The 26,746-nt window shown below is 40.3% G+C and overlaps 1 protein-coding gene across 2 annotated transcripts in view; it reads right to left on the bottom strand.

Moving 5' to 3' along the window:
* The window catches only part of BRIP1 (BRCA1 interacting DNA helicase 1), a 45,842-nt gene that overhangs the window by 16,502 nt on the left and 2,594 nt on the right, over positions 1-26,746 (bottom strand). For both annotated transcript variants that reach the window (XM_065852772.2, XM_071816896.1), the window contains 11 exons: positions 26,329-26,523; positions 25,913-26,040; positions 24,888-25,022; positions 19,257-19,550; positions 18,538-18,759; positions 17,824-18,023; positions 15,424-15,556; positions 14,773-14,924; positions 14,057-14,228; positions 13,803-13,940; positions 13,240-13,401 (listed from right to left, as the gene is read on the bottom strand). In XM_065852772.2, coding sequence (XP_065708844.1) covers positions 13,240-13,401; positions 13,803-13,940; positions 14,057-14,228; positions 14,773-14,924; positions 15,424-15,556; positions 17,824-18,023; positions 18,538-18,759; positions 19,257-19,550; positions 24,888-25,022; positions 25,913-26,040; positions 26,329-26,523 — 1,931 coding nt within the window. The remainder of the gene's footprint in view (positions 1-13,239; positions 13,402-13,802; positions 13,941-14,056; positions 14,229-14,772; positions 14,925-15,423; positions 15,557-17,823; positions 18,024-18,537; positions 18,760-19,256; positions 19,551-24,887; positions 25,023-25,912; positions 26,041-26,328; positions 26,524-26,746) is intronic.

Genomic DNA, 26,746 nt, shown 5'->3' with positions numbered 1-26,746 from the left:
AAACATTTTAGCATTGATTCATGTAATGAATGGATTGCATCTTGCCAGTAGCCTAAAAAAGCATCACAGAAATAATCCCTCCATCAAAAAGTGCTTGGGGAAGCAATGGAACACTTAAAAATATGAGAGGATGTTCAAGAGCAGTACAGGAGAAAAAGGATAATGATCTAAGCAGCAACCGACAGAGTAAAATAACTCCGGTTTACTGGCTAGTTTAACGACTATTGACTGTATAATTACAACTATCAGCTACAATTGTATTGTATATTCTTGTGCACTTTTAAAACTATATGCTCCCTTGTTACCCATACATTCGTACAATGATAACTGAACAAAAGATATTTCCAGGTGTATCAATTCTACACGAATATCTTGTAACCCTCTTAAAAGTCTGCCATTATACACTAAAAACACACTTCTTCAAACTTGGATATTTTTTCATCTTATTTCTAAGTAACGTATTTTTTAATGATATGAAGTTCCACCTTTTGTTGTTATTCAGATATGAAGGGTAACCGGGGGGAGGAAGGAAACAGCCATTAGGTTTTTCTTAATAAAAATCACAGTATTGGCACCACTGCTAGTGCAAAAAGTCAGAGATTCCCACGGGACTAACATTGATCTAAAAGCCTTTTCCCATGCAGAGCTCTTCATGTGTTTGCTACTAGAATTTTCTTTTTGAATAAGCACTGCTTCAAATCAGAGCGTGTCTCCAGTGGGCTGGAAACGTGTTTGAAGGGTCAAATAGAAGTTCTACACGCAGTCAGCACAAAACTTCAGCAATGGGAAGTGCCCCTCCAGCCGGCCCAGCGGGGCAGCAGCTCCATGAGACTCAGTTTTGGTGGAACTGGGAGGGCTCAGCTGCATGTGAGACTGGAAGAGCTGTCGCTTGCAGAAAACAGGGTTATGATCCAACGCACAACACATAAAAGCAACACCCAGAGATGTACGGTGCTGCTATATTGACTCTTACATCAGCTCTCAAGTATCAGCCCATTAATGCACATCTACACACAGACACCAAACTCCTACATTTACGTGAAATGGAGGAAGAGGTGGTGTCGGTTTTAGAAGCAGCTAAAATCTCATAATACCAGAATTGTCCCTTTAGTTTCACGGCTAAAGTTACATAGTTGTGTGTTTTGGTTTTTTTCTTACAATCATTTCCAGCTACAGCGTGTAAAACAGGTGCCAAAACCCCATGTGTTGCTTTGTCGTTCAGGTGTCAAAACCAAACTAATAAGAGGCTTTTTTTCTCTAGCTCAACTGAAGACCCTTCCATTCAGAGGCAACGTCAAGAAGAAAAGCAGTTTTCTTGTCTTACTACAGAATGTTTCCCAGCAGTTGGACTGCCAACAAAAACATGGTAGGGGTTGCTTCATATATCACAGGACAACTTCACTTGCATCAGCTGCCTCCTGTCTTTCTTTCAGTCAAAAAACAACAACAAAATCTATACACTGACAGATCCTTCTGCAAATTTGTCACTCCAGTCTTCAAAAAGGGCAGGAAGGAGGACCTGGGTAACTCTAGACCAGTCAGCCTCACCTCCATCCCTGTGAAACTGATGGAACGACTTCTCCTTGGTGCCATCTCAAGGTGTATCAGGGATAAGAGGGTCATTAGGGGCAGTCAACATGGCTTCACCAAGGGGAAGTTGTGCTTGACCAACCTCATTGACTTTTATGAGGACATAACAAGATGGATGGATGATGGTAGAGCGGTGGATGTGATCTACCTTGACTTGAGTAAGGCATTTGACAGAGTCTCCCACAGCATCCTCACAGCTGAACTGAGGGAGTGCGGTCTGGATGAGCGGGCAGTGAGGTGGACTGGGAACTGGCTGAAGGGAAGTAGCCAGAGAGTCGTGGTCAATGGGGCAGAGTCCAGTTGAGGCCTGGATCCAGTGCAGTGCCTCAGGGGGCAGTGCTGGGGTCTGTATTATTCAATATATTCATCAATGATTTGGATGAGGGAATAGAGTGCACTCTCAGCAGGTTTGCTGATGACACCAAGCTTAATCGCATTCCTCACCAAAAAATAAAAGCCCTCCATTTTGCTTGACACCCAGACATTTGCACCGCACTAGGCTGAGATTATACCAGCCAAGAATAACTTAGTCCATTGAATTATTTAAGCGGTTGTTCGCACTCAATTAGATTTTCATGAAAGGTTAAGCAACAGACTGATTCACAGAAACCTCTTCGTGTTTATGGGAGGTAACCAACGTAACACAAGGAGGTATTTAAAATTCATTCTTTTGAATGACTAAGCTCATACAAAATACTATTAACAAAAAATCATCTTAAGCTTCAAATTCCATTTTCTCCATTTCTAATGGTAACAAGCTTCATTGAAAGAGAATATTAATATATCTCTGCCTGATTCTTTTCATTCGTTAAGTAAAACCTACTTTCAAACCAGAACGTTAATTTCCCACTGTTAATGGGAAACTGGAGGAAAAGATCAAATATCCATATAAATACATACGCACAGGTAATCTTTTCTTTACGTACCAAAACTAAGCTGATTTAACACAGCATTTGAATGGAAACAGGTCACACAAAGATGCTATTCTTATCGAGGAGCGGCTACACCTCTTTCCTACTGCACGTTTCCCCAAGTATTTATTATCATCGTGGGGCTGGGACCAGCAACGCCAAGAAATGTTCTTTTGAGCCAGACCTGGTTTACGGGGCACTAACTCCAGATCGGTTTCTGTCTGATTTCCTTTCCCAAAGTGTCACAGAGACTCTGTAACGAAACGCGCCAGAACTGCAAACCAGAAAAATAGATATTAAAAAATATTGTTCACCATTTTTCTGCCATCAGGAAACAGCATTCTATTGTGAAAGCAATAATTAAAGAATACGGGGAACATGATACGGTTCAGACTTTGATTGCTTTGTTGGAAGGAATATGAAGACCAGGCAACAGAGAGGAATTTTAATGTGGAAAGACTTTAGAAAAGTCCTGAAATACAAGTCGATGCTGGGAAGGAATGAGCCCAGAACGGATGCTCACCTAAGTACAACTTCCAAAGGAAAACACCGACTCAGAACCTCTCTCCTTTTTAGCTGATGAGGAAGATTTCCTTGTGTATTCAACTGCTAACCCTGACCACCTATTACAGCTAAAAATCTCATCAAGTACCTAAAATAAAAGTGCATACATTTAAAGCAAAAGTAGTTACAAGCGAAGTGTTTTTTAAAACTGAAGCTTGCACAGATAGTCGTGATTCCAAAATCAAACCCGGAGTGCTGAGGTTGATCTCCGCTCAGCAGGTTATTACCTTCTAGAAGAAAAGCTGCAGGTTTTTTTTCAAGTCTGGAGATGGAATCCAGGGGGGTGCGAAGGGACCTTGACCCGAGTCACACATTTATTCTGACATCTTATATTTCCACGGTTATGAAGAAAGATCACACAGGCTTTTCATTTTCCTAACAGGTGGTCTGGATCACGGGGCCTTTCCTCACCACAGCTCCCAGGAGAAAGCCGCCTTCAATCGGAAATCCATATCACTACTACATGTGCTATTTCAAGAGATTTTTCACTTAGATCCCTTTTCTAATTCCTTCACAATAGAAAATCACCTTGAAGAATAAAACTCTCAAACAATGTAGGCGTCTCATTTTCAAGAATTTGCGTGGAAAAAGTGTCTTTTGAAGTTTAGAAGTACTGATTTTTTCAAGAAAACATTTAAACAAACGTGAAAGGAAAACAAACGTTTAGGTCCGAGGTTCATGTGTTGAGATACCTCCATATGCTAGGGAATGGGGGGTAAAATCTGCTAGTCCACACCAGCCTGGTAGACACACTGTGGGGAAGGAAAAAAGAAGAGAAAAGAAAATAGATACAAGCTCCCATGCAACAACTACATAATTAAACTAAACCCCGAACATGGTGAAAAACTCTGTATTATGAACAAGATTCTGATCACCGTGTGCACACTCCAGCACAATCAAAGGTGAATAATTCATCATCATTTTCAAAGAAAAAGTATGCATCACTCCACTTGGGGGAAACACAGGGGATTTCACTGGTATGATTTTTCTTTAGGGACGATGACAAAGTGCCGCTCACCAGCAGGAAACTGAAGCACTGAACTGTGTTCCATGTGCCATAAATCAACACTGCAGCCTACAGGATGTCTCTCTGGTACCAACATACCATCAATTTTTCAATAACCTCCTTAAATAATGGAATATGTGAACGGCGACAACAGTAATGAAAAATGAAATGTTTTGCACGCCAAAGACTCTAGAATAACACGGTTAATATGTTGCTTCTACAGTTAAAGCAGCTTTTTTATATAAAATCTTTTCCCAAAAAACCCAACGTTTTACCAGAAAATCGGGATAGTCTTTGAAGTATTTAGTCTTTGAGCTCCACTGCAGCTGTTTCTAAACAACCTGGTTCAAAACAGGCTCTCTTTTGTGGTTTTAAAATTAACCAAGACAACAGCTTTCTGTGTTACAAGAACCGCTTGTACATTCACCCCAGGCTATCATTACGCTTCCACGTTCCAGGGAGAGCGCAATCCTTCATGCACAGAAAGCTCTCCAGAAAAAAAGAAAGACTTTTAAAAGTATTTAGATGGTGGTCTGGAATCAAATCCAAAATTATGACGTGTTCATGACTGAAGTCCGCAACCTGCGCTGTTGTCCTCTTCACCAGTCAAAACCCAAGCTCCAGGAGTGGAAGAGGAACAAGTTTTAGCTTTTGGCCTTCTATTAAAAATAACGGAGAAAACATCTTTAAATTTATGGAAGGCATTTTACACCTGTAGCTATTAAATAGCTTTAAGCAATATGAATACTCTCTCAGAAATGTTAGTAATTGTTCCTCCTGGCCCAGGCTGCCCAGGGAGGTTGTGGAGTCTCCTTCTCTGCAGACATTCAAACCCGCCTGGACACCTTCCTGTGGAACCTCAGCTGGGTGTTCCTGCTCCGGCGGGGGGATTGCACTGGATGAGCTTTCCAGGCCCCTTCCAATCCCTGACATTCTGGGATTCTGTGAAATCAGTGCACATCAAAGAACTAAGACAATTTCTCAGCAACAACCATGTCTTTTATGCATCACATTTAGCTCTGAATAGGTATTTAGTGATCAACTATGATAACAGGCAACAATATCAGCTCTGATTCTTGGAGACATATAAAACCTCTCATCTGGGAAGTAGGACCACTAAACAGAAAAATCAGTACAATTTCAGACCCGAGTCAAAGAACGAAGCAAATGTTAAAATACAGTAATGCAAAGGGATAAAACTTTCTGCAATCACGACAACACAAACGACGACCCTCACCAAGGCCACCAATTTAGAAACATGCACTTGAGTTGGCAGCAATTAAAGAGGGAACACTAAGCAATTAATCTTACGCAGCAGGAAACTATTCCATGACTTTCCTGAACGAAAATTTTAAAGCAATCTGCTAAAGCTCACTAAGGATCCAACATTTCTGTAACAAATGGGAGATGAGATACGGTTCTGTAGATAGAAAAGCATACATGATAAGAATGAACTGGAACAGCTCTCTGTCTCCCAACTGTATACACTTGATGTACCTTCACCACACATACTATACAGTTTAAAAGAAAAAGCTCTTGAGGAAAAAAACATGTTGACTGTAACTGTTATTTACTATTTGGACTCTATCACTCACAGAGTGCAATCTTCGGGACTGTGAAAACTCATGTTCAATGCAGTCACTACTTAAATGGTAGGAAAAATGAGCAAGCAGAAAGTGTTAATTACAAACGGAAATGGGAGCACGTGTTAACTAGATACAACAATTCAGCTTGCAACACTTTGACAAGTCAGAGCTCGGAAGTGCGAAACAATAATAGATTTTTAGTTTATTTTCCTGATGCTGTATGCTCAGGGTATTTAAACTAACAGCATAATAAAATATTCAACTGCACAGCTCTCAGGGTGTGAAATTCCCAGGCAAAACACTCATCTACCAGTATGGCATATAATTTTTTTAGACATAATACCCAATAATCTGCCACAGACTGTCGCTACGGATTCTACTTTCTCTGATGTGCAGATGCTATCAGAAAGTATCTCTGCTCTATGTAGAAAGCAAGTGCCACAGGGCACTTGAATAATTGCAAGTCCCTTGCTGGTCACCGCAGTTCAGTAAGCCACGGAAAGGGGATTTGTTCACTCTCTGCAGGCAGTAATTCAAAAAGATAAGGTAGGACCCAACTAACACCTAGAAATCTCCCCTGAGTCAACAGCACTGACCCGCCGCAGCACTCGGTCACGACGGGCGTTGTGTACTCAAGGGTGACCGTGTGTAAATTGTCCCATTGCACTGAGCACGACGTACAAACAGCAAACGGCTCCGCCGGCCCCACGGTTCTGCAGGTTTCCACAGAAAGAGAAGTCAGAACAGTTCATTCCTTTCATATCACTTCACCCAAATTTCCACTCACCCAGAATATTCACCTGAGTTAACTCTCCGGTTTATTTGGTTAATGCGCAGTTAACAACGCTGCCATTTCACGCTAACAACTTCATAATAGAACTGTATCTCATAAAAAGATCAGAATTTCCAAATGAGTGGCTTTATAGATTCTCTTATTAAGGGCAATCACTGAAAAATGTGTTTTAAAAAAGCACAGCAATGTTTCATCTCTGAAACCGAGCTCTAGCAGTAAAAGGGATGATCGTGCTCCTTTCCTTGAGTGTGCAATACCAGCTCTTCCCTTGAGCTCTGACACTTCTCTGACCCCCCGATGAGCCAACGCAGTTCACAAGGCCAGAAGGAAACTCACCAGGAAGAAAAAGGAAAAATAAATATGGTGCTAGAAACTTTTCCTTTGTTCTGGAGACCTGACTCAGCCAACACAAAATTCAGAGCAGCACAAGAGCGATCGCAAGCAAAGGGGGAAGAACCTCCCCGTCGAGCAGCAACCTGCTGGCTCATCACCTTTAAGGTCTTTAAGCATATCTAATGTTTGAATTGCCTCTAATTTCCCCAAAACCAGGAAAATTACTCCATAATCGGTCATCTAAGATTCTGTCATACTATTTAAGAAATAAAACAAATATTGCACAACTATTCAGATTGTCAGTTATCATCCCCCAAAGACAAAATTTTCTCTTTGATGCAACCCAACATTTTCCTTGACCCATCAGACAGAAATGGCTTTACCAAGAATCTGGCAATAAGCTTTTATTTTCAAAGGAGAAAAACCCAGAGGGTCAATTCAGTGTCACCAGCCCAAGCTCAGCACCCGCAGCCACCAAAACCAACTCCAGCGCCTTCCTGGGGCCGTGGCACCATTGTTACCGCGGCAAGAGACACGCAGCGCTTCTCACGTTTGTTTAATTACTCTCCCATCATTTTGCTCTACTTTTATCGTTAGGCACTTGTGCATAATTTGAGATAGCAAGGATGACAATTCTATTCCCTGAAGTCTTTTTTTGTTTTTAGGGTTCCTTACACACTGTAATAGCACCGCTGCAGTTGTTCGGCTCAAACAAATACGGCTTCTGGAGTAAGAGAACGCCTTTCCCTTGAGAGCAGCAAGCAAACGCTCTGCAGAAAGTGAGCATCATTATTAATTTACAATTATTTCATAACTTACCCCTGATATGCCAGCCTGTTTAAAGGCCCCTTTCTTTTCACCCCAATGAATGTGATGTTGGCTGTTAGTTATAGTTACAACAACTGAAAGTAGACGACACACTGAAACATTCTATTTCCTGTGGCATTTTAAAGATGGAACAGTGTTAATAACGTTATTTAACCTTAAAATTCTGCAGAAAGTCAATGTTTTTGTAACTTCAAAGAAAAACTTCTGCCATAAAACATTCTCAGTGTGAACAGATCCCCACATCCTGCAAATATTTACACGCAGGGTAAATCTGTTCCTCCCAGTACTCTTACAGCTGTCAACAGGAATATCAAGGAGAATATTGCTCTTGATAAGGCATTTATGCCTGCATATTATACCTAAATACACCTAGCAGTAAACATAAGTAATCTTATAGAAGCCACTCGACACGACCAGATAATTCCTCACATACGGGTTCTGCAACCAGTGCGACTGCAGCACAGAGCAACCATCTGCGGTGCAAATCACCATTTTCCTATTTAATTTCAGATTCACCTTTTAACTGCACAAACCTAATGGTTTCCAATTTTTCCTCCATACACATTACAAGCCAAAAAGACACAGTGGAATGTTTATCTCTTATCTGGATATTGTCATTTTACTGTCTCAAACGTCTTAAAACAAGCTTTTTGCTAGGGAGGAAATCAGTCAGCATCAGACCTGGTGGGGAAACCCTGCACTTGCTCAATGTCTGTGGCTCTTACATAGTTCCAGATGTTCAGAACATTAATAATGCACTAACTCAAAACCTCTTTTTGAAACTTTAGAATGTGCAAATTGCATTAAAACCTCTTTGCCCTCATTAATGGTATTGTTACAATCCCAGTACTCTGGAAAATGTTTTTTGGCATTTGTTTAACTTGGTGATATTGCCATTTACTCATTTTAACAGCCAGTGCTCAAATCTTAATGCTTTTAATAGGCCTGGCTAAACAGACTACCATCTTTTGTAAATTTATTGAAGTCATTTATTAAATAAGTAAAAGTTGTCTGAAGGCAGCATTGTTTTTTCTTATTGATGGCAGAAAAAAAAAGGGGTTTCTTGTAATTTATTTACAAAAGTGTGTTTCAGGAAAGTTTTAGAAATGAAAATATTCTGTTCTTTTTTCGAGTTATGACCAATTCATTTTCTGCCACTCTGACATAGACTTCATACAAATCTCAGCAAGAAAAGGGGTCTGTCTTAAACTAAGAAGAGCCAGACATTCTGAATTAATACTGAAACTGTATCCCTCCCTCAGGCTGTCATACAGAGGGGTGGCACATTTATGTCCAGGCCAGCAGACAGTATATTCAAGGACTTGCCCTCATACCCAGTGTAGACTCGCTGCGTCGTGCAACAGTCAGAGGTTAAACCGAGGTCCCTCCTGTTTATTCAAAATTACCACTGAGTAGTTATTTGAACCTGAAGATTCTCAGTCTGTTTGAAAACAGCACAAGTCAGATTTATTGTCAGGCTCTGCGCTGCTCAGAGAGTTAATTAATATTAAGACCTGCTTGCCTAAAGTTGTGTGATACTGCCAAGATGGTTTGTCAATGGAAGGGTGAACAGCACTTGTCTGCAGCTTCACTGTGGCTGTGGCTGATCTTGACCATGGAACAGGAGCCCCGACCATCACCAAAGATGCTCCGGTCCAGATGGATCTGCTGACACCGGTCCTGTCTGTGCTCACTGAAGAAAACGTGCTTGGCCAAGAGAACAGGAACATGGGATGAGATCGACCCAACTTAAACTCTGAACTCAACTAGTAGGAAAAAGTATCTGTTTTACAGACACTTCATAAAGAGTATAGCAAACGGTTTTTTAAAGGTAGATTTAGATCATTCCGCCACTTCTAAAGGGTTCACGAAACAGAAATAGTAACTGCTTTGCTGTTTATCTTGACATTTTCCCCATTTTGCCAAGATAGTTCCCTCTACAAAACAATTAAATCCAGTATAATGCAAAATACACAGCAACACTGTGCAACTACAGAGTAAAACTGCTATTTGACCTCTAAAGTTAAAGCTCTTTCAAGGACAGCAGATACAAAGGAAATACAATTAGCAGATACAAATTAACCAGCAATGCCTACTAGGAAAAAACAAAACCAAAACGCCACACACACAAAAAGCCAAACCACCAACATTAACACTATTGTCCTAAGCTTATTTTGTAAAAAAGCTACTAAAGAAAGGTCAGTTAATTCATCATGATGGATTAGCACTAAAATTTATAACCATTAGCATTTTTCTCCTTGCTGGATACCTTGACTTTGATATGACACATATTGAATGAATCATCTAAGACGCAGGCACCAGGCAAGATATATCTTAATGCAGACAGGTCGGCGACATGAACCCTAATGGTCCTTATCTTAATCTTGTTTAAAAGCATCTTAGATTTCTGAGTAATCTTTTCACCTTCTGATATTCTCTTTTATAGAGCGTTTTTGCTGGAGTTGCTACTGATTTTCACATAAATGCATTTTTGTTGCATAGTATCACCAACGTTAGCAGTCCTAAAAATAAGCGAGGTTTGCAATTTAGTAATTGTTAAGATTAAGCTTATTTTTAAAAAGTCAATGTGTCAGAATTCCGATGATGACAATAAAAACTTGTATGTTATTGTAAGTTATCCCATTCAGGAAACAGGGCATCACAGCTGTTCATACCATAAACAGACACCTATCCAATGTGGAGATGAGCATCTGATGCATAGTTGTCTTCTCATCCATGTATTTGCCTCCATTGCTTTATTGACCTGAGATATTTGCTATATGCAGTTTTTAAACAGTCCAACTTCAATGAAAATATGTTCATTCACATAAGCAATTAAGATAAGGGCAAGTTTCTCTACTGTTGCTTTTTCGTATTCACATCTATTAGTTCCAAATCACACAGAGATAACCAGGTGGCAGAATTTTCCCACAAAACTGCACTGAGCTCCTTCTGCTACAGCTGCTTTGGTTAAAAACCAAACCACAAAACAGGGGATGGAGGGGCACAGAGAAAGGTAACAGCCTGCGCGGGTGCTGGCGCCGAGGTCCCAGCATCCTTCATCACAACCTGTGTCAGGCAGAGTTTGCAAGTTCTGCTTCCTGAGACAGGTGCAACACCTTCAATTCATATTCAATATATTCCTCAATGATTTGGACGAGGGAATAGAGTGTACTATCAGCAAGTTTGCTGATGACACCAAGCTGGGAGGAGTGGCTGACACTCCTACAAAGGGCGAGTGTCAGGAGGATGGAGCCAGGCTTTTCTCGGTGACAACCAATGATAGGACAAGGGGTAATGGGTTCAAACTGGAACACAAGAGGTTCCACTTCAATTTGAGAAGAAACTTCTTCTCAGTGAGGGTGACAGACACTGGCCCAGGCTGCCCAGGGAGGTTGTGGAGTCTCCTTCTCTGCAGACATTCAAACCCGCCTGGACACCTTCCTGTGGAACCTCAGCTGGGTGTTCCTGCTCCGGTGGGGGGATTGCACTGGGTGATGTTTTGAGGTCCCTTCCAATCCCTGACATTCTGTGACTCTGTGATTCTTCTTATTCTTATAGAATGAGGCCCAAAAATGTTCATTTACTCTTCTTACAACAAAAAGAATATACACCTGTATTCTATTAAAGTGAAACTCGTCTATGAAATTCAAGATGAACTGAAGTAAATGAATGTGCAGTGATGCAACTTCCGTCTCTAGCACTCTCCTTGTATATAAACAAGGAAAGCAACATAGACTTTGCTGCCTGAACTAAGTGAATAATAGGCTTTGCAGAAAAATAAGATTAACTTTGTTTACCAAGCAAATAATTAGCGATTTGCAAAACAACTTGACGCCTCAAAAAATCTGCTTAACTCATAACAGTTAATTTAGTGAGGTACATGACCATGTATATTAATCAGATCTTGATAGCCTGGAATTATTTCTTTAAGAGTTGCAGTTTTTTCAAAAGACCTAGCAATTCCCTCATGAAAATCTCTGAAAATCAGTTTTGAAATGCAAATGTGCAGGTAAACAATATTCTGTATGGTGGTGAAAGAAAAAGACCTTGTTTTCCCTCTACTAATATGCTTATGCTTACATTATTCTGTGTTTTCAACATATTAATCTCAGACATAAAGGCAACCCAGCCCAGAATAAAAGAAGCCGAATGAAAAAGGGCATCCATAGAAACATATTGGGAATGTGATTTTAAAATATCACCCTTCAATTGTCTGCAATTTCTATTTATCAATACTTTCACTGGGAGGGTGGAAGTGTTCCCGCAAAGGAAAAAACCACCCGACATGTTGAGCCGAGTGACCTTTCAGCAAAGCAGAAGGGCAGCGAGGGGGAAGGGGCCCAGAGCTGCCCAGCAACCTCCTGCTTTATTAAATGTCATTACAAAGTCTCTCTATACTTTCAATTCACATTACTATTCTCATAAAAACATAAATGTTTGTCAGGTCTGCATATGTAAGATCGACCATCACGTACTGTTCAACATTATACACTTTAGCAAAAGGATAACCATGACAGTGGAAATTGAAATATGCTCCCATTTCAATTCTTAAATAAATTGGATGCAAGATTTATTTCCAGATTGTTAACTTTGCATATAAGCGCAGAGTTTTGTGAGCTTGGTTATATAAATCTGTAGGCAGTGATCTGCTTTTTCAGTGACCGTGTATTACCCGGTCTAATGTGGTCACCTAATGGTTACTGTCAGTAATTGCACTGACGACTGTGATTCTTTACACACACCCAGTGAAGACAAAACCCTCTGACTTTGCAGCCTTTTCTGTTAAATAATAAAACTAACATGAATGTCTCGTAAAAAAGAACAAATCCAGTTTATTTCATTTTTTCAAGTATTTTCTGTTAAGGAACCTTAGAGATCAGCCAAATGCTCTGAAGCTTTGATTTCTATTTACTGGGTTTTTTGTTAATTTGGTAGGATTTGTTTTGTTTTTTGAGAGGTTTTTGTTTTGTTGAGAGGAGTTTTTAAAATCATAAATGATGGTTTAAAATGAAAAAGCCACGCCCTTGCAAGCATCACAAGAAAAATGGGCATGAATTACAGAATTATATTGTAGGTTTATATTCCTGTTCCTCAGAGCTGACCATAAATAACAATAAGAGCTAATAGAGCAGAAAGCAGAACTACTGTGAGGTACAGATTAACCATAATTAGATATCTGTTGACAATGAAATTAGATATTACATAGTTTGAAATTGAGAAATTTGATTCCTTTCAGCCAATGCCAGTGGGTAATTCCCACCTGACTGGGAAAAACATACTAGAATGTCTAGGGCAGTGAAATGGAACGAGAAACAAAAGAAAGAAGAAATTAACTGTATGAATAGTGCGTTCAAACAGAACACAAAGAACATGCAAAGGCATTCTTGCTGCTGAGTTCTACACATGAAGTTTATTTCATTAGGAGTAGGAGACTCCACAACCTCCCTTGGCAGCCGCTTCCCAAGACCTGGCAAAGATGACGGAGAGTGGTCCAGCACAATGTGTTATTACATGTATTTTGTAAGCATTTATATATGTTGATGTAAGCGCAACAGATTGTATAGTCCATTTTGAAGCAGAGTGTGCACGGTTTTAAAGGACAAATACGAATGAAGATTTCCTTACCTTATAGGATGGCAAAAAGCAGAGAATTCCTTGGCCGACGGTCTGACAGACGGACAGCAGGAGAGCTCCCACCTCATCCTGGAACTCAAAGGTCTCCGTGTGCTGGAACGTTGCGCACAACTTCCGCTGGTTCGGGCCCGCTCCCACGGTGCCAACCCAAACCTGGTGTATTTCACGGGAAAAAAGTCCATTCTAAATACGCAATACAAACTGGATTGAATGACGTCAAACAGTGAAATTTTACGTGTGAGAGAAAATACGGAGATATTTCCAAACAAATTATTTTCAGTACTTAAAAACAGGAGAGAAAGTGCACTAACTGATAGAAGGTGGCTATTACCAAAATAGCGTGACTTTTCCGGGGGAGCACGTGTCTAAAAACTGCCCCTTTTTTCATTTGAAAAATTACTGTACAATCACATCAATCCAAGCAATAGTCCATTCTGTACATTTCTCTTTACTTATGGAATGGGTTTGTAATGGTTTTTATTTACAAGTCGTTCTTTCTTTTACAATGGTAAGCACGACACCTCCGGAGAGGCAACAACGCTGCGAAAGTTCACCTGTGAGTTCCGAATAATGTGATTTGCCTCCAACTGAATAGAAAACTTCACACCAAGTTCCGAAGAAAACGAATCCATTGGAGAGAGCGTCCCAGATGTCAGAACAATTGTCCTAACATCACTTAAGTCTGAAAATGCCTGCATTGGAGAAAGAAAAGAAGAAACTCAGACAACCAATACAATCACTGTAAGATCTTTTATGCACTTGTTATCACTCAAGTGACTTCAGGTCTCCTATTCGACACTCAACTTACCACAGCAGGATTCAAGCACCAAAAATTAAGCACATGGACCATAGTTTTCTGCCGCAAACTCCGTTTATGCCTGGGCCTTGTAACCAAGGCGCTTGTCTCTGAAACATCAGGCTGGCTTTCATTCATCCAGGCATAGGTTTGCTGTAGAGCAACTCTGTAGTCATCTGCATACCTATATAGGGACATAGAAATATCAATAAACACTACAATTAAGCAATCAGACTCTAAGTGTTAAGATCATACAAGGTAAAGACAGTGTTGCTGCAATGCCTTTACAATTTAAGTATTTAAAAAATAATTTTATACTTCCAGGAAAAAAAAAAACAGCGAAACTTTACAATAATCAATCTTTAAAAACAAGGTTTGAATCTGAAATTTTTAGTAACTGCTGGCATTAGTAGTCAAGATAGCAAGACAGACAAATGGTAAGTGCTATGTAGAAAAACAAAACCCAGGCATATTTAACTTGGCAAGAAACTGTACACCTAACCTTCAAATAAACTTCTTCAATATTTGAACTCCTTTGGGAACGAATTAAAAAAAGTTAGTATTTAAATTCTTCCCACATAAATAGATTTTCCAAAGCTTGTGGAAATGTTAGTTTTGCTCAGAAGCCAGACACCACAACCGAGGTGTCGCACAAATGAAAGAGGCAGTTTGGCAAAGCAGCTGAATTAAAACCCACCACATAGCTCAGGCTATATATTTGCACTGACCTGCTATTATCTTTAAAAAGAAATAAAAGCACCATGAATAACCCTTTCAGCACAATCTGAGTGGCAGGGCTCACAACTGGTATCTCAATAAGTTCCTCTCTACCAAGCACTGATATTTTTTCTTCTTTTTCCAGAACAGTAGCAAGATGTTTCTGCAAGAGGCAAACAAATTGCACAGAAACAACACTCTAAGTATCTTCTCAAAACCAAAGCTAATACAAAACCACCAGTACAGTTTGAAAAGTTCGCCTGATACACCTACCAAGCCAAACTGAAGTCAGAATTGGAAAGGAAAAGTAACACTTTTAACATATTTGGCTTACGTAGAGAGATAAGCTTGAAAATAGTGTAAATACATTTCAACAGTCAATAAAAATGCAGACAATAGAACAGACAAAACTATCAGTGACTCAATTGTTCAATTTAAATAATGGTACACGATGAGTTAGACCCTTCAAAACCTCGATTCTCCACAAATTCCAGTAGCCCAAGTGGATTACTGCTGGTTTTCATCAGGTATCATTTTCAGACAGCTTTTCAGTATTGTAGTAAATTAAAAGATCTGTTAGCATTTATCTTATGTACATTTTAAGATGTTTTAACACAAATATTAAGCGCTCCGCTACTCATTTAAATAGCATACAACATTACCTGTAAAATGGGAAAAGTAATACCAGTGATTCCCATTTGGTATAAAATAGGAAGCATTTCTTTTCCACTCCAAACCTTACAGGAGGTTTCATACCCTCTTTCTACCAGCTGACTAGAGCTCTCCCGTAACCAGCTGTAAAAGAGAGAAATCAGAAATAATTCCTCCATTAACTTTGGAGATTTAGAGATGCTTTGCAGGTACAAAATAAAACAGACCTCAGAAACTACACCAGACTTCTATGATGATGAGAAATGTTACTACATCCAAGTAGGAAGATTCTGCTCTTCCTTCTGCCAGTTTTTCACTGTTGAACCAACGTTTCCAGAACAGCTCCTGATGCAGCTCATTGAAGTGAAAGGAAAACTTGTCCCTATACATCTATATTTTATCATCATATAGTACCTTCACAATAAAGAAAAAGGATTAAAATAGAATCTCTTTCTCTGACATAACATGTCAGGTTTATTTAAGAAATATTTCTGCTGAATCGCAGAATGTCAGGGATTGGAAAGGACCTCAAAACATCATCCAGTGCAATTCCCCCGCCGGAGGAGGAACGCCCAGATGAGGTTACACAGGAAGGTGTCCAGGTGGGTTTGAATATCTGCAGAGAAGGAGACTCCACAACCCTCTTGGGCAGCCTGGTCCAGTGTCTGTCACCCTCACTGAGAAGAAGTTTCTTCTCAAATTTAAGTGGAACCTCCTGTGTTCCAGTTTGAACCCATTACCCCTTGTCCTATCATTCATTGGTTGTCACCGAGAAGAGCCTGGCTCCATCCTCCTGACACTCACCCTTTAGGTATCTGTAAACATGAATGAGGTCACCCCTCAGTCTCCTCTTCTCCAGCTCCAGAGCCCCAGCCCCCTCAGCCTTTCCTCACACGGGAGATGCTCCACTCCCTTCAGCATCTTTGTTGCCCTGCGCTGGACTCTCTCCAGCAGTTCCCTGTCCTTCTGGAACTGAGGGGCCACAACTGGACACAATATTCCAGGTGTGGCCTCACCAGGGCAGAGTAGAGGGGCAGGAGAACCTCTCTGACCTTCTAATCCACCCCAGGTACCATTGGCCTTCCCGGCCACAAGGGCCCAGTGCTGGCTCATGGTACCCTGCTGTCCCCAGGAGCCCCAGGTCCCTTTCCCCTACACTGCTCTCTAATAGGTCATACGTATAATGCAAAATGTGGTAGGACTTTCTGAAAGCACGACCTAAACATGCAGATCATCTCATTTGTGGCAGTGCGAAAATTTTCTCTAACAGAACGCGTCCTCCATCGTCCCTGCAGAGTTACAAGCCCTTCCCTGCGCCTGGCAAAGCGGGCGGGCTGCCCCGCTCGGGAAATGCCGGAGCTGTCTGTTCCATCACCCGGCTGCCGGCATCAGAACGACAGCTGTCATTCCCGCAACCGCTCAAAAAATTTACCTGTAAAACCAGCTCATCACCAGAAACTAGAGCAACAAGGCTTAGGGACTGTTTCAGTGCCAGATTTCCTGTCCTGTTTGTGTAACCTCATCTGGGTGTTCCTGCTGCGGCAGGGGGATTGGACTGGATGATCTTTTGAGGTCCCTTCCAATCCTTGACATTCTGTGATTCTGAGTAAGCATAAATAAAATCAGCCTGATTCCCAGAAAGGTATCTATGACTTTTGAAGAGAAAATTGGTGCATGCAGCATTTTCAGGAAGACTTAACGAATGTTACAAACATGCCTTCAATTCGAGAAAGTATATTTGCTCCTTCCCTCCCAATCAGAAAAATCCCATTGTTGATACATCCTCCTCCATCGAACACAGAACTCTGTCGCGCTAAATCTGCACCTCATGAGGAAAGCTCGCCAGGACCCTTCTACTGAGATCTCTTCAAATTCCTCCAAAGGGTCATTTTAGCACCTCTGTGGCACTAGGCCCATGCTTAAGTGCTTTCTGGAATGAGGGCCCGGGATCTTTATAACTGAAATTAGATTTTTCTAATTACCCATGCGTTTGGCAAAGCCATGTCACTATGCAACGGCATTTTACCGATTACTGGCTATTTACACCCAGTCTTGTGCTTTCCAACAACTGCTTTTCTGCTGTTGGTAGATTTGCCAAGACGATTGACCTTAGTTTTTCTGATAAGGTTAAAAAGCTTGAGGCAATCAAACCTCTAGCCATGCTGCTCTCATATTTTACTAAAATTTAACATTTGAAGTATCCAAAGTAGGAGAATTAGCTTCCTTAAAAAAGAAACCCCTCTGGATCCCTCAACTGAAGAAAGAACCAGTGACTGCACAGTTTGAAGTAGATGGCTGTTGCATTTTATCTGATGCAACGTAGTAACCAAAAAATTGCATCAGCAAAAGGAATCTCGATGTAATTTAAAAAAATATGAGTTGATAAATGGAATTATAAAGGGTCGCCTTACTTTGTCAAAGAGCAGCACACAGCCCGGAGGGGCCCATGGTCCATCTGCCTGATGTTGTTATTGACCATGAAATCGAGCTCCTCTTGAGCAGCTTTCAGCTGATTTTCTGTAACTCCGTAGCTCACTGACTCTCGAGCAGAGTCCTCAATATTATGGGCTTCGTCCAAAATGACTACGTGGCCTTTCAGGTTAATATCCATCTAAAAAAGAAAATTATTATCCCAGTAAAATAAAGTGAAAGACGGTAACAAGAAAAAGTAACTAACGGGATGCTGTAGTTTGCATCACAGTGTAAGCAGCAGCTTTTTGATTCAATTTCTATAACCTAGAAAACAACCAGCAGGTTTGGAAGTGGGGGGGGAAGAAGTCGTGTCTCAGCCTGAATGAATATAATCTGAATGTTCTATGCTCTCCATAAACCAAACAACTGTGACGTTTGCAAAGGTTTCATTTCCACTGACTGAAAAGACACACGTGGCTGATCTGCCAGAGTATGAGACCAGCAGAAGTGTTACCTGGATTACAGAAATACTCATTTTGGGGGTGGGGGACAGGGTTCAAGAAGAGAGAATAAACAATTATTTAACCCAGGAGGTATTCTGTAGGTAATATTTTGGATATAAATTGGATTTCAGTGGACTGTAGCCACTGAACATCATGTTTCTACCTCTCCCTTAACTTCAGTCATTGTAATTTTCTCACAAACGTACTTACACTCTCCCGTATCTGCGGGTCCAGGAGATAATTATAAGGACAAAACACAATATCTGCGCCCACCATGAGTTCTCTGGCTGCAAAATACGGACAAGCACGAAGCTTCTTTCCCAGGCGCACGAGATCTTCAATGTCCCAGGCCTGGGACATGTTGTGTGCAGACTGCAGGCCATGGTGCTCGCTGACTTTATGAACACCGTGATAGTAAAGACAGGACTTGCCCTAAAAGCAAATGCACGCAGATAGTTGGTGGTTACAAAAAATAATGAAAGACAAGCAAGCTTAAATTGTCCAAGTTGTTACATGCATTTGACTTCATTTCCTGGGAGCATTTCTAACAGCTACTTTTTATGTCAGACAATCATGAAAACCACATCATGTCAGAAAGAAAACGGGCAAATCCATGTTCCTAAAAGGTACATGGATAAAGGACACTTCTTCCTTCTCCCAAAAATACAACCAAAGACAATTTAAGTCTTAGTAAGAACATTAACCAAGCATTCATAAATATAATAGTATTTCTATCATCATATATTTTTTCAGAGTTAATACATTGATACATTTTCTAACAATTAATATTTAATTTAAACCAAATTTCCAGAGGCATTTAACCAACATAGTATAAAGAAATCAAAAATGTTAATCATTGCAACTGCTCAACTACCCTCCACTTCAATATGTTTAAATAAATGCTCCTTTTCTGGAACAAAATTACTCACATGTTTTCCTTCCAGCAATTCTACACACATTTCATTCCTGTTACTACCGCTATTAGATACCACCGGGTGAATACAGGTGTAATCCCGGCTAGAAAGAATTGTCATGGGGACACTGGAATACGCTGTTCTCTTCAACTCTCTAGTAATCTGGGATATTTGCTTGTGTGTGCGCGTTCCAAAATATATTTTAGGAATGAACGACTGATCTCCATTTTCTTTCTTCTTTGCGTCACTGGTATCTTTATCAGTTTCTTTTCCAGAAGAACAGGAACATTCAGTGCAAGGCCCAGAAGACTGCAATCCAAAACAAAAAAAAAAAAATTAACAAAATCCCATGGTAAGATGAACGTGCTAAATCTGCTTATGGTCTATTTAGAAAAAGCCCTCCAGGATAGCTCGAGACAGTCTGCTAAATCACCAGGCTGGCCTATGAAACTACAAAAAGGTTAAAAATGTAAAAGCATACACGCCATGTCCTCATGCCTGAAAATCTTAAACTTCCAACAATCAGCAGATACAACTTTATAACTCAATCATGGAAAGAATCATTATCCCAGTGGAGTATTTACACATGTGAGTTATGCAAATAAACATCTCACATTTAAGCTTCAGCATAAGGACACTCCTGCTAAAGACCAAGAAGCGTCCAGCACCTTAAACGAAGAAACCTTGAGATCAGACTCTCAAATTAAATTAAGTAAATTTTTCCTTAGAGCAAGCAGAAGGAATCTGGACAGTTGAAAGAAATCCGATTGCATATAAAACAGATTCCATCATATACTCTCCATTAGAAAAATATTTGCCATGCCATTGTATCATGGGCTACCTAGTAACCACGAAAATACAAGACAAACTAAGGAATAATTCTAAACAGAACCTAATCCTGTAAAATATTTTTAAAAGCCATTTTTTTTCTTCTAGAGAAGCAACATATTTCATAATGTAAAATACAGGAACAACTGTCGTGAAGTTGTAATAATTAGCGTGAAAACACACACAGAAAACACAATAACTCATGAGTAACCATGTGCACACACACCTCCCATAAAAAATAATGAATTCTTCTAGTGTAAGAGAGTTTGCATTTGGTTTTAAGGTGACAGTGCAAGTAACAACATGTAGTTGCCCACTCAAATACTCCTCCCTCCCGTTTTAATTGTCATCAGTAAGATTATCCATGATAAACAAACGCTAAGTCATGCCCTGTGTTACACCACGATTCTGGGGATCAGGCTGTCTTGCAGCCTCCGCCCTGGGGAAAAGCAAGTTCGTGTTACCCTCAGTCCTACTCAGCCTTGTCCGCCATTAAATATTACAATACGTGCTGGAACGGCCACGAACATAACCCTGCTGGAGCTGTCACTCACGGGGATAAAAGGTTCACTGATGTGCCAAATAAACAGGCCCTCCAAGCAGATGAAGTTACACCCATGCTGGAATTGTTACATTCCCCTCTCAAGTTGCCAGTACCAGCAGATTTCATTACGGTGTGCTGCCACATTAAATAGCCCGTTCCAAATATCCTGCCTTCTCTATTGAATCATTACTTATTCACCAAAAGGATAAAAAGAAGAGTTATGAATGGGGCTCTTGTCAACGGTGAAGCAGGAAACAGCTGACATATGGTATATGTTACATATGTGGCAATGCTGGGTTTGTACTCACACAGAAAACTGCAATGCAAATTGTACCTTGATATTTCCACCGTCCATAGTTTATTTCGCTATTTGAAATAATGACAACCACATTACCATGCTAACAATTAATATAACTAAAGCGGTTATTGTGTAGGGCCGTTAAAAACATTTTTATCTTTGAATTTTAAGTCAAATCATATTTTCAGAGATTAAAAGAACACCCAAAATTGCAAGATGATGCCATACCAGTAAGACTTCACTGCTAATGCTAAGCCTCATAAAAGTAATAGAAAAATATTAGGACCAATCAGGCAGCTATTTTGCAAAAGTGCAGTTCAAATAAATATACACATAAACAAACAGAAGGCTGTTCTACAATGGATCTTTTTTATGGAAATAATTAAAAGAGTACGGTGCCCTGCTGGACCTCATCCTCACTAACAAGGAGGGTCTGGTTGAAGCGGTGAAGGTTGAGGGCTGCCTTGGTTGCAGCAACCATGAGATGGTGGAGTTCAGGATCTCCTGTGGCAGGAGCAGGATAGCAAGCAGAATTGCAGCCCTCGATTTCAGCAGCAGCACAGCAGCACAAGATCAGAGCATCCCAACATGTGGGAAGTCAAGGAAGGGAGGCAGGAGACCTGCGTGGTTAAACAGGGAACTGTGCTGCCATCCAGAGACCTGGACAGGCTGGAGAGTTGGGCAGGGAAAAACTGAATGAAATATAACAAGGGCAAGTGTAGAGTCTTGAATCTGGGCAGGAACAACCCCAGGTTCCAGTATAAGTTGGGGAATGACCTATTAGAGAGTAGTGTAGGGGAAAGGGACCTGGGGGTCCTGGGGACAGCAGGGTGACCACGAGCCAGCACTGGGCCCTTGTGGCCAGGAAGGCCAATGGTACCTGGGGTGGATTAGAAGGGGGTGGTCAGTAGGTCAGAGAGGTTCTCCTGACCCTCTGCTCTGCCCTGGTGAGACCACACCTGGAATATTGTGTCCAGTTGTGGCCCCTCAGTTCCAGAAGGACAGGGAACTGCTGGAGAGAGTCCAGCGTAGGGCAACAAAGATGCTGAAGGGAGTGGAGCATCTCCCGTGTGAGGAAAGGCTGAGGGAGCTGGGGCTCTGGAGGTGGAGAAGAGGAGACTGAGGGGTGACCTCATTGATGTTTACAGATACATGAAAGGTGAGTGTCAGGAGGATGGAGACAGGCTTTTTTAATGAAAAACCAAACTACTCTAATAATATATATTTCTATAAAAAGAATTTACTCTCAAGATCACACAGTAAAATCTAATGTGCTCTTAATCTCCCATTACTACAGCACAAGCAAAGTGGTAACTTCAGTATGGAGTTTATTAAGGAATCAGAGGAGGCTGAGTAGAAATAATTAAGATAATGAAAAACTATTTTGTAATACACTCTAGCTTCAGAATGAGTCTGGTTTCAGCTGTTTCAATCTGGGATAGAGATTATCATTTGGGAGAGGGAAAAAAAAAGATACTTCTCTACTTTCTGCAGTGTTTAATCAGAAGCATCCAGTAACAGATGCTGTTAGAGATCAGACACCGGACTATATGGACCTTAGGCTAATCCAGCTTGTTTTTACTCCTGTCAGAGGGTAGATAAAACAGCCTATCACATCAATATTTATACGGCAAAAATGTGGAAGTCTGATTTAAAGAAGAATAATCAAGTCCACCAACCTGTCCTACCTGTAAACCAGAGCTAAACAAACACTGAGGCTATGATCTTTGAAACACAAAGAGATAAGAGTTCTTCATATCTTCATCTACATTTCCCGGTTACAAAGCCACCTAAATGATACAGCAGTGAATACCTCTTGTGTGAAATATCACACAAGCAAATCTAGTGAGATATCGGCAGTGACATTACCAGAGCTTTTCAACTATTCCTTTATGAGCCCTCAAAAAGCACCGTATTCTGCTGCTGCTGCAGCCTCTTGATTAAAGTACACAAAGCAGCTGTTTATCCTCTTCCAGTCACCAGCAGGTGAACCCGGTTCAATATTTATCATAGGCTTTCACAGATCACTGCTAACCAAGCAAACGTTTTAATTAAGCTGGAACTTGCTTCAAAGAGCTCATTCAAAATGTCAATCAGCGGGAAAAGGATCAGATACGGTGTCAGGTGAGAGCGTGTAATACAAATCCACAACTTTCTTCATCCCATCGTGGTAAATTAGCCTATTCTGGAGTCCAGACCCTGATTGTAACAGGCTGCCAGTCTCCTGGAATGTGTAACAGAAGTCACTCAAACTCCATTGTGAAGGTTGTAAGCAATATGTTAAACTGCAATGGGCTAGCACATTAAGACAGATTCTTTTCACAGTTGTTTTTTGATACCCCAAGTGTTTGTTACACTACTCTCCATTTACTGTTTACTTTTTTTAAACTTGTATAAATGGGGATTCCTTAACCCAGCTGCCCCAGTTTCTCAGACCGTATGCTTTGACAGAAGTAATCAAGAGAGTACCAGGAGGGTATAATTTCTCAGCTAAACTCACATTAGAACTGCCCTCTCTTGCAAGAATTAACAGCAGAGGGACAGAAACAGATCCCCAGGCTCTGGGCTGAAAGCAGCTCCGAGCAGACAGGACAGCAGATTCTCACCCACTCATCTATGGGTCTTGCTCTGATGCAGCAACGCTGGGCAGCACCTCTCGTGCTCTTACAACAACCAGCCCATTCCCTCTCTGTTGGGCTATAAAAAGGACCTGACAAGAAATTAAATTTGCTTTAAGCACAGGATTGACTACAGTAAAACACAAGTTATATAAAGGCAAGGTTATCTCACTGGTTAAGAAAACATTTTTATTGTGTTATTGTATCATCCTAAATATAGAGTCCCATTATGATAAGAGCGTTGAGCATAACCTCAGCTGACTTTATTTCATAAGCTACGCTAGAAAAGCATTTTTATACCTAACAGCCTATGCTGTGATGCTCCCCATGTCTTAAACTTCATGTAGTTAAGCCACAGAACTACCAACAATAAATACGACCAACCTTTCTGCAACTCCTTGATACCAGACAAGATCTCAATTTGCTGAAGTAAAAGGTAATCACAGGAAAATAATATCTTATTCTTTCATTCTTAAAAAGAAATTTTAACAGAAATAAACACTTTTATTCCTTCTTAGGTTACATCTTTCTAAAGGTAAACAGTAAACTGGTAAACAGTATAGTGTTTACACTTGGAACCCAAGGATAGCACATCAAAACACTCACATACAGCTCAACTACTCTTACAAAACAGAAGAGTTTTCTTAGAAAAATCAGACTACGATTCACTATTTTATTATTTAACAATTAGTTGATCTATACTAAAGCTTTGCCGTTTTCTTCACTGCATGAAGTTTCGAGAAGTTGCAAATCAAGTTTTTCAGACACCCACATTAAAGTACCAAAGCAAATCCAACAAAGATGAAAGAAAGGTCTCTCTAATTTGAAAATCAACAGCACACTCTGCTGGCCTTTGTGTTTCAAACGACCAATTGAGGCTCAGTGGCACAAAGCATTTCAAATTCTACTCCAAATATCTCCAGAGCTTTCCAAAACTAATAAAAATTACTTCCCATTAAATGCCCTAGAACACAGATGCAGTTTTGACAAGAAAAGTTTAGTTCCCAGTGTCTCAAGCTAATAGCAAAGCTTTTGGCTTCTTTTGTGTTTACAAAGGCGTAGTATAAAGGAAAACCACTCTTGAAGTTAAAACATACACTGATTAAAATAGAAGCTAATTGTCATCAGGAGTAAAAGCCACTGCAGTTCTCGCTGCTGACAGTGACATTATAGTACTTCAAAGCAACTTCCATACTCAGGAACATTTCCATTAGGTTGTAATGCAGCCAGAGGCACTGTGTTTTCTGAAACTGTATAAACAAGCTGCATACACGCATCATCTTTTTACAGTAAAATATTTTTTTAAATTGCTCGTGAACTAACAATCCTGATGTGGAAGATTTTACTATATTACTTACTGTTCTGGGAGCAGAAGTAGTGGTTTTCACACTTCTTTCAGAGTGCACAACCAGCTCTCCATTTTTTCTCTGTTGATAGACTTCCAAAGCATCAACCATCTGGACTCCTTTTGCAAAACAATGACGTTTTCTAACCTGCTGGGCAAAAAAAGTACCGTGTTCACAAGCACTGGGCAGAAGTATGTGCTTACAATGTGATTTTGTTTCAACTGTTTTCCACTGAGCCTGTTTCAGTAACACAGTGCATTGCTACTATGAACTAACAGTATGACCCAATCTAAGCCACACCAGTGTCATTCGGGAAAAGCTATGCAGTTTTAATCACAAAATTCAGTAAAAACGACAACGACAACAATCTGTAATTGTTGCTGAGTTTTTCTTCTTTAATTTCCCAATGTTACAAAACTGATAGAAATTATAATACTGTATAGAAATAAGCAGAAAACATCCATAACTAAAACAAGAAATAAATTCAAGCCACATTGCTCTAAAAACTTAAAAGTAACTATCCAAGCAATACTCTAACACCACATAAAAACTATTTACAGTGCACATCCCAATACAAGCCCTAAGCCATGTGACAGCAGTACCGGTACAGATGAAAATGTGACAGCAATATTGCACTCCTCATACTGGGCCATAAACATGTTTGATGGGATATAAACCAGAACTCTAATACATTCGCAGTATTATTTGAATTCCTAATACACGTTTGCAAGGACACTTCCACCTCTAGAATCTTTGACTTAATATTACAGATCAACTGGGGATAAATATATTTTGCAGATATTAGGTGTTCAAATATGCAAGATATAATTTAGGACATGATATTACAAACAATTTAGTTAAACAATGGACTCCTTTGTAATAAGTAACAATAAAAACGAACAAAAACCTGTCAATCTAAACGACGACTGTGACACGACTCCACCGTTCTCTGTGCCCTTCTCTGGAACACTGATTGGTATTTGACAGCTTTGTTGAGCTGCGCCTGCATCATTTTACTGCCAATGAAGTTCACTCACCTGCTGCTCAGTTTCTAAAGGGCGAATCCTTTTCCTGTCCACTTGAAAATCATCATTCTCACTGTTACACACAGATAGCCTTTTTTTGGCTGACAATTTCGAAGCTAGCGTTTCATTTTCTTTACATCCTGTGATTAAAAATAAAATAAAATTAAAAGGTACATCCACTACTAGGAATGCCTTAAATAACAGCAACACTTCAAAAATAGAATTCACTACATACAGATGGTGTAGGAAATACTATTAGACATTTCTAGGTGCATTAACCACCATTTCCATGCAGGGCAGATCATTTAATACTCTGCTATTATGATGGTAAAAAAAGCCCCTGACTTGAAAGCGAAGAAAACCCTGACATCACTGGCTATACATTTTACTTCCAGAACAGATTTTTAGCTGCCTGTGTGTGAAGTTACCTGTATTTGTTAGTGGGCTTCCAGGTTTTACAGAACTGCCTGTTTCATAATTACTAGAAGAACAAGAAGCAGCAGGATCCACACTCGTTGCGGCCTCGTTGCTCTTCGACCGGGAATGACACGCACAGCGACACGGCGGGGAGCTCTCTGGCTTTCTCTCTTTCTTTTCACATGACGATGTGAGCACTAATTTCTCTAAACATAAAGGACACCATCACTTATTTTCCATTAAAAACACTCAAGTCTACACGAGAGCTATACTTCCAAACCAGTTGAGATGAAAGCTTTTGTTTAGGTACCAGTTATAAACCTTGTGTCTCCACAAATTCTGAACGAGTTATCATCACCCTTTGAAGAACTGCAGCGCAAAGAACTGTAACAACTCGCAGTACTGGAAAATACCCCTCTTTTTCAATTC

Source organism: Patagioenas fasciata, chromosome 19 (genome assembly GCF_037038585.1).
Source record: "Patagioenas fasciata isolate bPatFas1 chromosome 19, bPatFas1.hap1, whole genome shotgun sequence".
NCBI lineage: Eukaryota > Metazoa > Chordata > Aves > Columbiformes > Columbidae > Patagioenas > Patagioenas fasciata.
Note: the sequence above shows the minus strand (reverse complement) of the source record. Positions and strands in the feature narration are given on the sequence as shown.